Raw genomic sequence first — 12,119 nt, 5'->3', positions numbered from 1 at the left:
TTGGGCCACAGAGCATACACCACAGGCATGCCCATTGACAGATGAGATTCAGGCTCTCAAATGACAATATACAAATGAGATCTCCATGGATATTTAAAAGGATATTTAAGACTCTCTATGAGAACAGACACGTATTCCTTTTCCAAGGCTCACGCCTGCACTCTTGGAGCTGCAGTAGTGCCATGTGTCAGTTGGACACTGCCCACAGCCACCAAGGCAGTGATGTTTGAGTGGTTCTGTTCACCTGTGTGAAGCTTCTGAAGAATTGTGGAGCTGGCATCAAAGTGTACAGCAAGAATAGCACAAGCAGAAATAGTATGACCCTGAACCACTCCAGACATGAACACAAATGGGAGTTGTCTGGATAGAGAAAGATTGACAGCTCTTTGAATCCAAGCACTAAATAAAGACATACATTTGTGGTGCTCCTAGAATGACTCTGGTTCCAGAAATCAATGCAGAGATTTGTTTAGCCCAGTATGTGGCTTTTTTCTCCCCTTCTCAGACAGACTAATTTTACCTAGAAACTTGCTGTCCGCATTATATCTCCTCTTCTCTTTTTCTGCAGATGATGAGGCATTGTCCAAAACTGACTTAACAACAGCAACAAGAGAGATGGATTGTCACTTTAGGTTACTCAGACAGTGGTTAAAGTTAATAAAGGTTCAGGCTGCTTCTTTGTGCTGCAAATGCTGCGCGACAGACCAGCCTGCTAAGGAGCCCAGTTGGAGGTGCTGGGCCTGTGATCGCTCCTCAGACCCCACGGTGGTGGCTGCAGCATCCATTTTCACAGAAATACCACTGGAGTGTGAATGATGTATGAGGTGAACAGTTCCTGCACCTCTCCCTTTTTTTTCAGGGGTGACCATGATCTGTTCCTACCCTCCTTCCCTCCTACTGTCCATCATGGATCTAAAGCTTTGACCCTCAATCTCTGAATACACTTCTCCTATGCGCAACTGCTTCCCAACAGTGGCTGCAGAACAAGGCATAAGGCAGCAGCATATGACAAATGATGCTTTTTTTGTAGACTATGCAGAGCTGGAGGTCAAGCATGCTATTAATAATGCTCTGACTTTTTAAAAGCTGTATTTCCTCCATTTGTTGGCAACACGATTTGAAAGGTCTGTACAAGCCACTTAAAACAGCAGCTGAACAGAGGCATTTCAGCATTGTCCAATATTGATTTTTGCTTCTAACTTGCCTCTTTGCTAAGACTGGTTTCAATATCCTGTGAAGTTTAAGTGAAGATATTTCCCATCTCAATATCCATGCATTGTTATTTGATACCATAGACAAGCCTGTAGTATTTTCCTTAGCAACGGAGCTTGGCTCAAAGAGCAAGAGTGCCACAAAATCTCTGTCCTGGACCATTGCTGCCCACATCGAAGAAAGGCTGAGTGGGAAACGAATGGAAGTGGGCTGGAATGGGGAACCTAGTCACCAGCCTGTTCACCAAGCACAACCTGTAAAAAAAAAAAAGAGCACAGTATAGGGCTGCTACAGCAGATTATTTCTGCCTCCAGTCAATTGGTCCCAAGGAACAAGAAACTTCAGTAAATTCAAAGCACTAATTGGCATGCTCCCACATAACAGAAGTTTAAAGTAAAAAGACACTCAGGAAATTTAGCAAATCCTTAACCAAAATTAAGGAAACAAGAGAAGCATATGTGAAAATATGAAAGTAAAATAGTAATTATAAATATTGGTTTGGTTAACCATGACAGTGACATAAAATTTAAGAAATTTCCCCACTGGGGAAATTAGGACATATATATAAATTTTTTTTCTTTTTTGGGGGGGAAGCAAGTGAGATCTTTATAGCAGAGAAAAGGTCATAAGGAAGTGCTCTATATTTATTCTACAACAAAAAAAGACAAAGAAAGAACAGGTTTTCTCCTTTGTGGGGAGGGAGACAGAAGCACAATTAAGAATGACATTGAAAAGGCTGAAGTGCTTCAGCCTTTCTTTACCTCATTTAAAAAAATCTAAAACTATTCAGGCTATCCATAGACTTCAGAATTTATTAAGAACTTAGGCCGGTAGAAGGAAGAAAAGGCTATATAGATACACAATGTATCTTCAAATCACGTGAGACATAAAATTCACCCCAGAGTGCTCAGGGAGTTGAGTAAAGCAATTTCACAGCCATGAGCAATCATCTCTGAGGACTGATGGAGGGTGAAAGTTCCAGAAGACTGGAAAATGACCTCTCAAGAGCTCTTCCAGCCATGGTTACCATTCCTGTATGGAGGGAAAACAAAGGTAAGACTGTGATTTATTGATTCCTTCTTAAGGAAGTCACAGCGGTGAAACAACTGCTTGGTATTCTCACTATAGGCAAACCATAAAGTTTTGAGAACACAGGGTCAGGCTGGCTCAGATCAAAGGTCCATCTATCACAAACCTGTCTCTGATAGTAGCCTGCAGCAAATACTGCTCTATCTAAAACCAAGTGTAGGGCAAGCATACAGCAGCATGTTCTCTCAGCTCTTAGCAATCAGAAGCTTAGGGATTTACAGAGCTAGAGACTTTGCATCCTTCTGTTAATAGCCCTCCATGACCCTTATTAGCCCTCAACCATTACTAATCAAGAGATCTTGAAAGTGCTGTCTTTATTACATGAAAACAGAAGATAATACATAAAAACTGAAAATAGTCACATATTTTCTACTGTTCTGCCTTTCAGTGAATATACTTTTGTTCCCAGCCTGGATATATTGTTATCATGTATACATTCATTTCATGAACAGCTAATCCTTCAGAAAAGAAATACCAAAATGTCAGGATAGCTACTTCATATTATTTACATTCGAGCATGGTTACTCTGGTTAGTTTGTCAGAAGTTGCTTCATGTTCAACCAAATTTATTTTAAGTTATAAAGAGACAAGACAATCTCTTATAGATGGATACACTGCAGTTGGAGAATAGTGATTAAAGAAACTTATTTACATTTCTAGCTGATCAACATATTTTAGATCCTTCTAATGGGAAGAATTGATTTTTTTCCTCTACAAAAGGGACTTAATCAATTTTGCTTCTGGAAATGTTTTATTCAAAAATAGCTAAATTTCCCTGCATATGCATCTGCCAAAGCAGAAACAATTATTGGAAAAGAGAATCCTTTTGTGCTGATAAAATGATATCTGTTTTATTATTTCAACATAAGCCTATTGATTTTTTTTATACCGTAAAAAAACCTCCTTACTATAATACAAATGCCTTCAATGTGCAAAACCTTTCCCAATTTTTTAAAATTATTTTGTACTTTTAAATTAAACTTTAGTATCATTCTTCAGAAAAAGAAAAAAATATTTGCCATTTGCCTTTTGGATTATTCTAGTGGTTCTGTACTAATTAAACCCTTTCTGCAGTGCTGAACTGGGACTTAGGAAGCCTTCGTTCTCCAGCTGGCTCTCTGGGCAGAAGAGGTTTCTCGATTCATCTGTAAAATGGGGGCACTGTATGTTCTATACAGAGCTTTGGCATCTCTGTGCAGGAGACTTCTTGAAAATACTACGTATTGTGTTGTTCAGCATCTCTTCTTAATGGAGATGGAAGAACTTTCAGTGCTATGGGTTATACACCAGGTGCAGGTGAATAAAAAATATCTGTGTTAGGTTGTAATGCTCTCATTCACAACAATGGCCAAAATGCTTTTGAAGTGCAGCTCAGTTAATGGCAATAGCTCAGTATTTTCTACCATATGTAAAGGTGGGCAAATCTACACACAAATAAGCAGAGAGTTCTTTACAAGTCTTTAATATGGCAAGACTGCAAAAGTATTTTAACTGTGAATTTTTATTTAAAATCTAATTAAAACTGCATTTTGGCTCAGTTTCTACAGTGGACATTGCATTTACATTTGCACAAATATTAACCAGGTACATTTCAAATAAGAGTTCTTGTATTGTTTGGTTTTATGCAAATTTATAACAGCCACAATTCAATTTAAACTGATAAGAAAATCAGAGTAGTCTTACCTCCCTGCAGTCTACAGGACTCTCGACCTTGCCAGGACTCATAAGCATAAAAAGATATGATTAAGAAGAATTCTTTAAAAAGAGTAAAAATTATTTTGTATATTTGCTTTCAGTTACAAAGCCTCCCAGATCTTTAAGCTGATGGATTTTCATATCTATAAATACATCTACTCTCTTAACCTCTTGCTAACCATCAGTTGCACACCATAGGCTGCATTTGGCACCAGTGCAGTCACTGCAGCCAATTTGGCCACCTCTGGGACACATCTATTACTGCTGTAGAGGTAAGAGCAATTCATTGTTAACTGAGGCCCTGTTGTACTCAGTCCTGTGGAAACAGGTAATAAGAACGGACAGTCCTGGCTCCAGCCTGGATCCACACCCACCACAGCGCTCCCACCCACATGGTGATTCACATGACAGTGGCAGAGAAGGGTCTGATCCTGTCACACTGGAATGAAGAGACCATAACCTGCATGGCACACCTTCATATCGCATTTGGGAGGGAGTAGAGGTTGTCAAAGGCAGTTAAGGTGCTTAACTGACGTACACTGGAGATCTGAGAGGAACAAAAAAAGCCAGCCAGGAGCAAACTGCAGCTCCCTGGAAATCCTGCTCAGCTGCTGGTGCTGGTCGCTGCTGGCCCTGCACCATCATCCTCCCATCGCTGACCCCTCTGGCACAGCTCTTCTTGAGGCAGGAGGTGAAGCCGGCCCACAGACCTCCTGGAAACACAGCTCCTGCTCTCCCTGCATCCTCCATCACCTCCAGTGCTTTCTGGGGACCCTATGCCTGCCCATCATCACCATGGCTGGTGCTGGGCCTGGCACCATCTGCCCTCCTGCCCTGGCCATAGCCAAGCAGGGCCAAGGTGAGGACGTGGTACTGAAGTGGTCACGCTTGTGATGATGGTGAACAGGGGCTCAACACCCACCTGCTGCCACAGCACCTCCCCAGCTGCCTGCTCACACAGCAGCCCTGGCTCCTCCCACCCTCCTTTTCTCTTTTTTTGTTCTGGTTGTATGGAGTTGAGTGGGACACAAGCGCAGCAGGGACACGATGGAGGTGTGAGCTGGGAAAAGGCCGATCCAGGGCGGCCCTGCTGCCTACATGGGCTCCCAGATGAGGACTAGGGGCTGTGCCTGCGGCACCGAGGGCAAGAGCCAAACACTGGAACCAGCAAGGAGCAAAGAGGCCCAGGACAACAGTGCTCGGCTTCACAGACTTTTATTTTTCACTCTGTACAGAATACGTCTGCGATTGTAATAAGGCATCAAATGCACTATTGAACAGCTCACGATGGACTGTGACGTTTCGCCCTGCTGTGGATCAAAAAGGAGCTTTACAAGATTGAATCAGTTGCTTTCCTAGTCAGTAAACTTTATATTCATCGCAGACAGATTTTTAAAAGGATTACAAAGACTAAAAAACTGTAAACACATAAAAAAACAGCAGCAACCCAGCATAGCTTCCTAGGAGAGAGTCTTGGACATTTCTGCCATGGGGCTGGGTTCAGGCTGGCAAGGAGCACGTGAGGTTGGCTGTGCCCGGGAGCCGTGAAGGGAACCCGTGGCCTGGGGGCTGGGAATCGCATGGCAACAGGCCTCCATTCCAATGAATATCCATCCCCAGCAGATGCCATGCAGCTCCCAAACTGCCAGCCTCGGCCACACGTGTCTGATCAAGAAAAGGGAACTGAGAACACGGGTCACCGGGGAGCTGTTTGAGCAGCAGGGAGCCAGATGCTGGCTGCCTCCCTCCCTGCAGCACAGGCACCTCCGGGGCCCCTCTGGTGGGAAGGCAGAGGCCAGGGCAGAGCCCAGCCTGCAGACATGTCATGAGGTAGAAAACTGGAAAGTGTCACATCTGGCAGTTAGGGTTGGTCAGAAATGAACTGACTAAGGGCATAAATCCTAATGCATTTCTGTGGTACTCAGAAATCTGTACTTGGAATCCTGATAGTTCAGAGGGCACCTAAAACCCAGTTGGTATATGCCAAAATTTAGACCCCCAAAGAAGAAAGCTCTCCAGTGATCCCTGTGACAGCTTTAGCTCAGGCAATGAAAAAGCACCAACAATTCTTCCCACATCTGTATCCTTAAAACGTTTAAATTTTGAGCAGGGGAAATCAAGTTGTAAGGGTGCACAAGAAGGCAATCAGTGTCCCTTGGTATGGTCTTGCCTTTGGTATGGCCTCGTGTGAGGTGAAGGCTTGTCCATTGGCCAGTGGGCTCATACATTCATTTTCCACCATCAGCCATCAGAGAGCAAGTGCTTTGGTTTCTGTCGCACCACACAGCACGAGAACCTGAGAGTCCAGAGGTTTTATATCGCACTACCAACTCACACCATGCTGTAATTTGTAAAGGTGATCAGAGGAATGTCCTGAGAGTTTTTATCTGCTAAATTCCTGCACTCTGAAGGCCTTCCTTCACCTCTTTCTTAGTACACAGTAACACCAAAGTGAAGAAACTCTGTTAGTCCTGTTGTTTGAATTTTCTTACTCCTCACACTCCTGCAGAGTATATTTAGATTATTAGGTTGACTAAGGTTTCCTTAAAATGCTCAGAGAAAATTTCAGGGTTCATTAAAGTATTGCAGGCTCATGATCTGTGACAGGCATTTTACAAAGTGTCAGAAAACTTCTCTCTTGATAATAACATACTGACAATTGGGGGAGAGTTCCTTTTTCTAGTGCTAATAATCAGCATTAAGGCATGCCATGGTTCCTACAAGAAATCTGTGATCCGTACAGCTTTAGCTGTCATCTTTCTGCAGTAATGGAATGTACTCCAACTTCATACATATGTATCATTAAAAAATAAAAATAATAGCTCTCAAAACCACCAGCCTCAGTTTTAGAGCTTCTGTCCTGCAGGTGAGAACAGTGATTCCCATTAGAGTCCCAGGCAGGTGAAAGGGTTTTCATCCCCCATGACATCCATCTACTGCCCCCCACTGTCTTGCTCACTCCAGCTCAGCACCATTTGCCCTCTCGCTTCACAAGGCTTTCCCTGGGTCTGTGGAGGCCATGGCCAATCCCTTCCCATCCTCAGGCCAGGATGAGAAGCAGTGGTGTCCCCAACACCCCACCTCAAGACGTGTCAAGCCCTGCAGGCAGCGTCCACATACCCACCAGCAGGCAAAGGCCAGCTAAGGAGGAACCCTCCTCCTCTGCGTCCTGCTTCCTAGGCTATTTCCTTCCTCGCTCTCACTGATCACAAGATGAAGGCTTCTTCTTACATCTGAAAGATATTCCAGGTATCTACTCTAGAGATTCAATCCTGAATCCCTGATGACATACCCAGAGGGATGTAAGGTCTCCAAAGACAACTGTGGACATGCTGGTCACTGCTGAGTTACTGCCTGTGAACACGCCGTGTATCATGACATAAACTGGGAAAATCATCTACTAGGCAGCAGCATCTCCTAATAAGGCAGCTCCCTTAATTACCCAGTGACACTGAACAAAAGCATCGTTTAGAGCAGATAATATCTGAAGCAGCATCTCTTTTGCAGGGCCAGTGGTAAAGCCTGGGTACCACACTCTGCTATTTACAGCAACCAAAGGCATGAATCTGGAGCAGTACAGGTCCTTGAGTCCTCAGTCAAAGGCCAGCAAGCACAAGGAACTGAACTGGCTGAGTGCCAGACTTGGGTGCTGCACTCGTCTTCTGACAGAAACAGCCAGAAAACAGGGAATGAGCAACCAGGTGGCAAAACAGCGTTCAGTCTCTGAGTGAAGAACCCACATTTCCACCATCCACTTCTTATTCTGAACTTTGTGCTGCCACATATTCCTGGGTAAAGCGAGCACAAAGGAAATCTTCTCACCCTTTCCCAAGAGAACTCTTCTCTTGTATGTCACAGTGGGGAAAAAAGTATAATTGAAAAAATATTTAATACTCCTGATATTTGAAACCTAACTCATGACTGAGAAGGCTGTGACAGTGAATCACATGCTTCTACTAAGACTCTGCAGAGACTGTACAGACAGAGCTCTTCACTCATGTTTGGTTTTGTCAGGGATACATACATATATAATGACAGACACGTTAGGAGGACATATATATATTAAGCACTGTTCAGTAAGAAGTGACAGTGGTGCATAGACCAATTTTTGTTGGTTTTCTCGACACTGCAAGAACACACCTTCAATGTTCCACAGAATCTGCTGATGAAATAGCATCAGTGGTACAGGTTTTTTGCTATGGTGCCACAGAACTGTGATTAAAGTAATATGTACCCTTGATCATCTATGTTAAGTGAGTCTCATGTCAGCCAGTAAACTGTCTGATACTTAACCTTTGTACTTCCTGGTGATTTATTTTTTACAAATAAATTGGGTTTTATTGAACGAGCCTCAGATAGCTCCTTCCTGACCTTTCCTTGCTGGTTATAAGAAAGCCAACAGCCTAGCGACATAAAACTGAAGTTTCAGAAAGGATTAATAAGATGCAGACAGCCCCAGTATAAGCAAAGCCCTGCAGCTGAGCTTGAATTTCTTCTGGCATCTGTACTGAAGGAGAATCAGTCTCAGCATCCCCATGCTTTTTTACTCTTTGGGTCTTTTGAGACTCCAGACAAGAGCTCTGTTAATTCAAGTTATGGCAGTTTTCATACAAAGACATCTGTCCACCAGGAAATAAACTTCTTTTATACGGGTCACTATAGCTATCAGAAGTTAACGACTATCAATCATTGCTAATCTGAAATGAAATGGAGCCACTGACCTCAAGCTGAAAGCACCTTTTGTCTCCTACCAATACCATGAGCCATATGGTTTCCTGCCCTTTGCCTCTTATTTTATATTTTAAATAATCATCACTAATTGTACAATTGTTTGAAAATATGGCAGGGTTGTGGCAAGTCATGACCAAGTGGTGTTCTTTCTTCCCTCAATAGAAAAGGGATCAGCTGAAAATTAAAGAATAAAAAAGAATCTCTTTAATGAAATATTACCCCTGCTATTTGATTATTGGTCCTGCTTCTTAACATTCTATAAAGTAGACTGTTAATAATCCTGCAGGCACAATAATTAACGGCTTCTAAAGTGTCAAGGTCATTCCTGTTCTATATGGAGAAATAAGAAAATTATATAGGCAAGACACCAGTGGAATGTTTTATATTAGGACCTACTCATCACATTTTTTTTTTATTCAGTGGTTTTCATTATTTTGTATCATTTGCATTTCCTCTGACACATTTCCTCTTTACAAGTGCTCATATATTGCAAACATTTGATTATAGAGCTTAAGATAAAACCATTCTTGTCAGACAAACAAACTGCATCACCAGCTATCTTTAGCTGCATCTGCTTTCTTTAATGAAACTTATTTTCCCGCAGAAATGCTGCCTTAAAAATCATGACTACGCTAATTATCTATGGCAAGCACATCTTCCTCAACTAATGACAGCTCGAGCATATTATCGTTTGCTCCTGACTTCATTCTGAAATTGAAAGATCCATACAGCTTTGCAGACTCCTTGGAGGATGCAAACCTGCTCCTCCGGTACAGCTCCCCTTTCCACATGGACATCATCAACAGGCTGGAGAGCACCACGCCCCCCAGGGTTAAGAGACACAGCCCAGCGATAACACAGCGGTCCAAATGAGCACCAATCCTGGCACTCTCGTTCTCCAGCCTCTCCATCTCCCGGGCAGCCACAGTGTTGGGATCCACAGTCACATCTCTGGGTACCACGTAGGAAATTATCACCAGCAAAATGCCACTAACCAGGAACAAAATGGCACTAATGAACCCATAGTCAACGGATTTCCCGGCCGCCGCCTCCGAGGCAGCATCGTTCTCCTCGGAGACCAGGGAAGGAGAATCATGCACCCATTCAGGTGGCAGCTCCCTGCAGGAATGCTGCTGCAGAAGGGCATCCTGGCAATGTCCACCTGTAGGACTGGAGGGACTTCTTGCATGCTCCAGATTTACATTTTCATCCACATAGGTGAATGACGTCTCGAGTTCCTGGGCACAGCAGCAGGCTTTCTTCTTCCCTCTGTCCTCCTCCCTGGGCGAGCACTCGGGTGGGTGGCAGGGCTGGGAACTGCTGGAGGGTGCAAGGTGCTCCTGGGGTGAGGTGTCCAGGGGTGAGGGCTGAGGTGCCAGGGGGGGCTCAGCCACAGGGCCCATCTGCAAGGGCTTGCAATGCCTTTCACAGTGGAGGGCTGCTCTGGGGTCCACCTCACCCCCCTCATGCTGCTGCTGCTCGTAGGGAGGGGAGGGCAGGCTCCAGCTGGTAGTGGTGCCCAGGGGCACCTGTCTGCTCTCCTTGGCCAGGTAGAGAAGCTCCATGCAAGCCATCAACCTCGTCCCGGCGAGCCCTGACTCCTGGGCTACTTCATCCTCCAGCAAGTGCTGCCCCTGACCTGCAGAAGCGGCTTCCCGATACTGGAGCTGCTGTATCCCAGAAATCTTCTACTCTTTCACCAGCGTTTTGTTAGGGACATGGCTTGTGTCAGCTGTTAAATGATTAAACAAATCCTCTGTGACATTCATTTCTTTTTGGTCTGCAAATGAAATAACAGAGGGGAAAAAACCCAACAACAACGAAACCAACCCCGACAACCTCACGATGATACATTAATAAACCAAGGAGCAGATAACGCAAATGTAATACATCAGCCTTCCTCTCAACTGATCAAGGGGAGACGACAAACAATGATTGTTTTAACCACGCACTTAAAATTGCAATCCTCTTGCTGATCCAAAATCTATTAGGGAGTCTAATCAACCTTTGACACCATTATCCCATTAAGGCAATAAGTCATCTACAGAGCACAGGATAATCAGAAAAACTGTGTAAAATGTCAGAGAAAAGAGACGTCTGTTGTTTTAGAAGCAAGTAACTTCCCCACCCCCTTCCAAAAAGAGAATTTTACAATCAGATTCACAGACTAATTAGAGAGAAACATGCAAATCCCATGTAGCTCAATAATCCAGGATCTGTATTCTCCAGTAGAAATCTGATAATCCTATGGGAAAAGCAGTGCTTTCCTATAGCAGATCTCCCATTCGATTAAGAGCTTTTGGAATGAAATTATGCCTCAAGGACTGATGACTCAAAGACGGATATTACTTCTCATCTGCAATTAATTCGTTATTACCCCCTTCGCCTGCGCCCCATCCCCCTCGAGGCCGCCCGGTGTCACGGGGCGCAGTCTGCAGCCCGACGGATGTGTTGCATGCCTAGGAAACACATGTGCGCCTACAGCACATACGTGATCGCTCACAGCCGCTGTTCACTCACGTTCTTCTCGGGACCTCAGCGAGAACCGGCCACGCTGGGAAAAGCGATGCCCGCCGGCGCGGGGAGTAGGGGGATCCACCCGCCACCGAGTGACCCGAGCGGTACCGAGGGTACACAGGCACACACGCACTGCCCGGCAGGCAGGAGCACGCCGCCTTCTTCTCCTCCTCCTCCCCGTGCTCCTCCTCCTCCTCCTCCTCCCAGCGGGGCTCTCACCTGCCCGGCACACACAGACACAGACACAGACACACACAGACACACCGAAACACACCGAAACACACCGACACCTACCTCCCGCCCGCCTCCGCCACCCCTGGCACCCGCCCCCGCTACGCCCAGCGCCGCGGGGCTCCCCCGGGCGGCGGCGCCCGGCCCGGCCCGGCCCAGCCCAGCCGGGCAGCGGCGGGGCGGGCGGGCTCTCTGCGGCACGCCGGGAGCTGTAGTCCTTGGGCGGTGGCGGCCGCGCCGATGCGGTAGCGCTCGGAGCAGCGCACGGAGCCGCGCCCGCCCCGCGGCCCTCGGGGCGCTCGGCATCTCCCTGCAGGGACACGCTGCCGGCGTTCCAGTCACCACACTGTCCCCTCCGAGCGCCCGGTTCCCGGCACATGCCTGGAGACGAGCTTCAGTGCCGCGAGCCTTGTGCGTGTGACTAGCTCGGGCATCGGCCAGACTTGTTTTCCATGGTCAAGGGAGCTCGCGCCTTACTCCAGGGAAAGATAAAAATCAGATTCTCAAATGATAAGTGATAAAATCGGATTCTCAAATGGTCGCAGCATTCCCGGACCTGAGACTTCAAGAAGCATACTACTCGCTGCTGCAAGACTTACTGGAAGATCGCAGAAGCTCACTCCATTTTGGCAGACTCCACATAC

General features: G+C 45.6%; 1 protein-coding gene across 4 annotated transcripts; it reads right to left on the bottom strand.

Annotated features, from left to right (window-relative positions):
• Nucleotides 1-5,198: 5,198 nt before the first annotated feature.
• TMEM74 (transmembrane protein 74) lies at nucleotides 5,199-11,555 on the bottom strand. Of its 4 annotated transcripts, none has more exons than XM_027692506.1 (2): nucleotides 11,539-11,555; nucleotides 5,199-10,459 (listed from the first exon to the last, which is right to left on the bottom strand). In XM_027692506.1, the coding sequence occupies exon 2, from the start codon at nucleotides 10,299-10,301 to the stop codon at nucleotides 9,360-9,362; it is 942 nt and encodes a 313-aa protein (XP_027548307.1). In that variant the 5' UTR covers nucleotides 10,302-10,459; nucleotides 11,539-11,555; the 3' UTR covers nucleotides 5,199-9,359. The 4 variants fall into 4 exon arrangements, with proteins under 4 accessions (XP_027548307.1, XP_027548305.1, XP_027548304.1 ...); XM_027692504.1 differs by lacking the exon at nucleotides 11,539-11,555 and adding an exon at nucleotides 11,210-11,391; XM_027692503.1 differs by lacking the exon at nucleotides 11,539-11,555 and adding an exon at nucleotides 11,219-11,391.
• Nucleotides 11,556-12,119: the final 564 nt, after the last annotated feature.

The sequence above is a fragment of the Neopelma chrysocephalum genome, unplaced genomic scaffold (assembly GCF_003984885.1).
Source record: "Neopelma chrysocephalum unplaced genomic scaffold, ASM398488v2 Primary Assembly neopelma1_86, whole genome shotgun sequence".
Classification (NCBI taxonomy): Eukaryota; Metazoa; Chordata; class Aves; order Passeriformes; family Pipridae; genus Neopelma; species Neopelma chrysocephalum.
This window is presented reverse-complemented; position numbering and strand designations above follow the sequence as displayed.